The 3,942-nt window shown below is 30.5% G+C and overlaps 1 protein-coding gene across 1 annotated transcript; it reads left to right on the top strand.

Moving 5' to 3' along the window:
- The first annotated feature begins 1,999 nt into the window (after window positions 1-1,999).
- LOC109012779 (stress enhanced protein 2, chloroplastic) lies at window positions 2,000-2,919 on the top strand. The gene is made up of 2 exons (XM_018994583.2): window positions 2,000-2,411; window positions 2,505-2,919. Exons 1-2 carry the CDS (start codon window positions 2,100-2,102, stop codon window positions 2,772-2,774), a joined length of 582 nt encoding a protein of 193 aa, XP_018850128.2. The 5' UTR covers window positions 2,000-2,099; the 3' UTR covers window positions 2,775-2,919.
- Window positions 2,920-3,942: the final 1,023 nt, after the last annotated feature.

Here is a 3,942-nt window from a genome sequence, read left to right as displayed (position 1 = left end):
AAACAAATTGATCATGATATGGCACGCATCATATATACATACATTTATATATATGAAACTTATCATGTCAGCCATTAAAGCATGAACACCATATATATATACTCGTCCTATATACCACATTAGCCTAAAATTAAACAAAACACCAATAACTGTATATGATTCAAGGTTGGTAATGGGTGATCTCCACACTTGTAGAGATCCTACTTAAGATGATCTCCTTATCCATGACTAGCTAGCCCTTGAGTCTTATTTTTTTTTTTTATAAATATTATCTGACCTTAGAATATATTAAAGTTTGGTTCGGTTTCACAGACCTTTCAAATCATCTCATTCTATTTCATCTCAACACTTAAATATTATTCAAACACAAAGATATTTTTATTTCAAATTTTCAATATTTTCATATAATTATTATAACTTTCTCAAACTTCTAAACAAAATACAAAACACAAAATTTTTCAAATCTCAAAATAAAAATAATATTAAAAAAATAATATTTTAATCCTCTTTTAACTTTATAATTTTTTATTAAACTGTTTCTTCATCTTTTTTCAAAATTTCATAAAAATCTTAATTCAAACCATTTTACTATTATTAACAAATTAACTCATTATTATTCACGAATTTATCATCTAATATGTATAATCAAACGAGATCTAAGTAATATTTGATATGAGAAATACGTTGCATTAATCATATTGTAATTCAAAGGTAAAAATAAGATTACTCCAACGTATATAGAAATTATACGATTATCCCAAATTAACAAAAGAATAGGAGCTCGAATTCGTACCAATATCCCACACTTTTCCCCCCCTCTATCCTAAAATCCCACGCCAACCATACAAGATAAGTCGCAATAGTTTTTTTCTCTCATTTTTTCTTCTACAGGCGGCTGGCGGCTGCTTTCAGAATAAATAGCAAAATAAATAGCAAAAATGGTGGATTAATTGTTTTCTGGTGAACGTTCACAGCATGCATGCATCCCATACCGACAGATAAATATCTAATATATATATATAATTTATATATATGTCTCATTATTTTTTTTATCAGTTTCTTAATTTTTAAATGGTATACTAAATAATTGGCATAAATAAAATATTATAAATAATTTTTAATGAATAACTTTCTTAATAAGAAAAAATCAGTCTCTTTTTCTAAGAAAGGAACAGGTCAGTAGACAATTATGTCCATACGTGTCACCACTGCATTGAACAACTCAAGCTACCCAACACACCAAAATAGAGATGACAATATATGATAAATTCAACACCAACAAATTAGCAAGTTTAGATTTGATATTAATAACTTCGAGTGAAAATGAACTAATCTATTAAAATATAATTTATAAATGAGTCAATAATAAGTCAACCTGCTTAATATGAAATTAATCCGTTTTGATCCTTTAGAATTTATTTCAAACTTTAAATTTTATTATTATTAAGTTGTAATATTGATATTTTTCAGAATGCTTATATTTTTATTATTTTTATTGTTAGAATTATAATTTTAGACCTATACTCATATTGTTATCGTATGGTTTGTAATATTAATTTTATTATATGTTAAAATTAAAAAAATATTGATATATATTTTGTAAGATATTGTGATTATTAATTAACATAAAATTTAACTCTTAGGAAAAATTATTTTAATCTGCTCAATTGAGTTATTTGTTTTAATTCAATCTATTTATATAAAATAAATAGATTTAAATGAACCATATTAATATATTTTTAATTAATTATTAAATAAGTTAAATTTAATAACACTATACGATTTATTATTTAAATAAATTATATTAAAATTTAAAAATCTGACACATTTAAATTAAGATCGAATTAATCTATATATTCAATTGTATCTTGTCGCGACCCGAAAACACAATTTAACACCCCCAACTAATAAGGCCAAAGCAGCCGTCACGTCACTGACTCCCACGAACGTCATTCCTACCTCGTAGACAAATAAGAGACGTGGATCCATGGACTACCACGAAAGATTCCAAAGGTCATTAATCCTCAAAAAGCACCGAAGATTCTCGCTATTACGCTCATTTCTCACTCGCTCGTTCTGTGAAGTCTCGGATTTTCCCGATGGCCTCGGCGGCGCGTGCAATCCACTCCGAGCTTAGGTCTACGAAGCCGGTTCTTCAGAGGAGAGAACCGCTGGCTCCGGTTCAACTTCAGGTTCCCAAATCAAAGCCCGCCGATTCAGATGGAACCAAGGTTGTATTGCAGCCTCGGCTGTGTAATCTGAGATCGTACGGCTCGGATCGAGTCGGGGTGATAAAGACGAGGAGGGACGGCGGCGATGGAGTATCGCCGTTCTTTGCGATTCTTTCGGAGTATATAGAGAGCTCGAGGAAGAGCCATGACTTTGAGATCATCTCCGGTCGGCTAGCCATGGTGAGTTTCCGCAGGCCGATGTTTCCTTTTCTCTGTTAAATTCAATTTGATGTGCTATATATGCGTCGTTTGATGCGTTTGAGCTCCATGCAGATAGTTTTCGCGGCAACCGTGACAGTAGAGTTGGTGACGGGAAACTCGTTGTTCAGAAAGATGGATGTTCAAGGTATTGCGGAGGGAGGTGGGGTGTGTTTGGGGGCCATTACTTGTGCTGCTCTCTTCGCATGGTTCTCCAGTGCCCGAACTAAAGTAGGTCGGATCTTCGCCGTCGGCTGCAACACGTTTATCGATTCCCTCATCGATCAGATTGTCGATGGCTTGTTCTACGAAAGTGAGCTTAGTGACTGGTCCGACGAAATCTGAGACCGGAGTCAAATCAACATCATCTTCTATCCGCAAGCTTAATATATACATAGATAGATAACAAGGTTTGATCCTTAATTAATTGGATTAGGATATAGTCATGGAACTCCATTTCATGGTATGGTATTTTTGTAAATTTGGGATATTTCTAGTCCCTTATTAAGCATGCAGTAATATATATATATATATATATATATATATTTATATAACTCGATCAAATGTTAATTTGTTTCTGTTTTTTTATGTCTTTTCTATTTTCTTGAAGTCAAATTAAAAGAAATTGTTGGAATTAATAATGCAGTGAGATATATATCTGATGATATCCGCTCAATATCAACTATGCAAAATCTCACAATTTAGGGTGTCCTGACTCCTACTCCTTAATTAAAAATAAATATTTATATAAACAATTTTAATATTATAATATGTTATAAAAGATTAGGATAATTACAACGGCACCCCCGTATTCCAAAACTCACTTATAATAATTTTCTTGAAAAAGGAAAGGAACTACTAATGTAGATTAATACGTACGGCGGGGGCATAGGACATTTTTGGTGCAGCTAGCATGCACGCGGTATGTTGCGTAAAGATCATGAAAAAGAAGACAACAACGCGGAAGGCATTCAATTACAGCAGTAAGGCAGGTTTGGTAACTAAAACAAAACATAAAATTCTATTCTCATCTTATCTTATTATTATATTTTTTTTTAAATTTATATATAAAATATAATAAACAATTCAACTTTTTCAAATCTCAATACACATTTTTTAAATCTCAAAACAATAATAATATTAAAACGTAATATTTTAAACTTCAAAATAAAACATAAAATTCTCATCTCACCTCTCAAATCTGCCCACTCAAAAGATTTGTTTGGATTGACAAAACATCTCAACTTATATCATCTCATATAATTTAATCATTATAATTTTTTTTAGATTTTTAAATAAAATATAATAACTAATTTGATTTTTTTAAATTTTAAAATAAAAATAATATTAAAAAATAATATTTTAATAATATTTTATTTTACTTTCGTATCATATTTTCTTATCTAAATTCGCTATCCCAAGACAAAAAACTAGAGTGCTAAGGGAAAGAAACAACGTGTTAGAGATAGTGATCAAGAACAAACTACCTTCGAGATTACTGTTGGCCCCACAT

Source organism: Juglans regia, chromosome 10 (assembly GCF_001411555.2).
Source record: "Juglans regia cultivar Chandler chromosome 10, Walnut 2.0, whole genome shotgun sequence".
In the NCBI taxonomy this organism is placed as follows: domain Eukaryota; kingdom Viridiplantae; phylum Streptophyta; class Magnoliopsida; order Fagales; family Juglandaceae; genus Juglans; species Juglans regia.
This window is presented reverse-complemented; position numbering and strand designations above follow the sequence as displayed.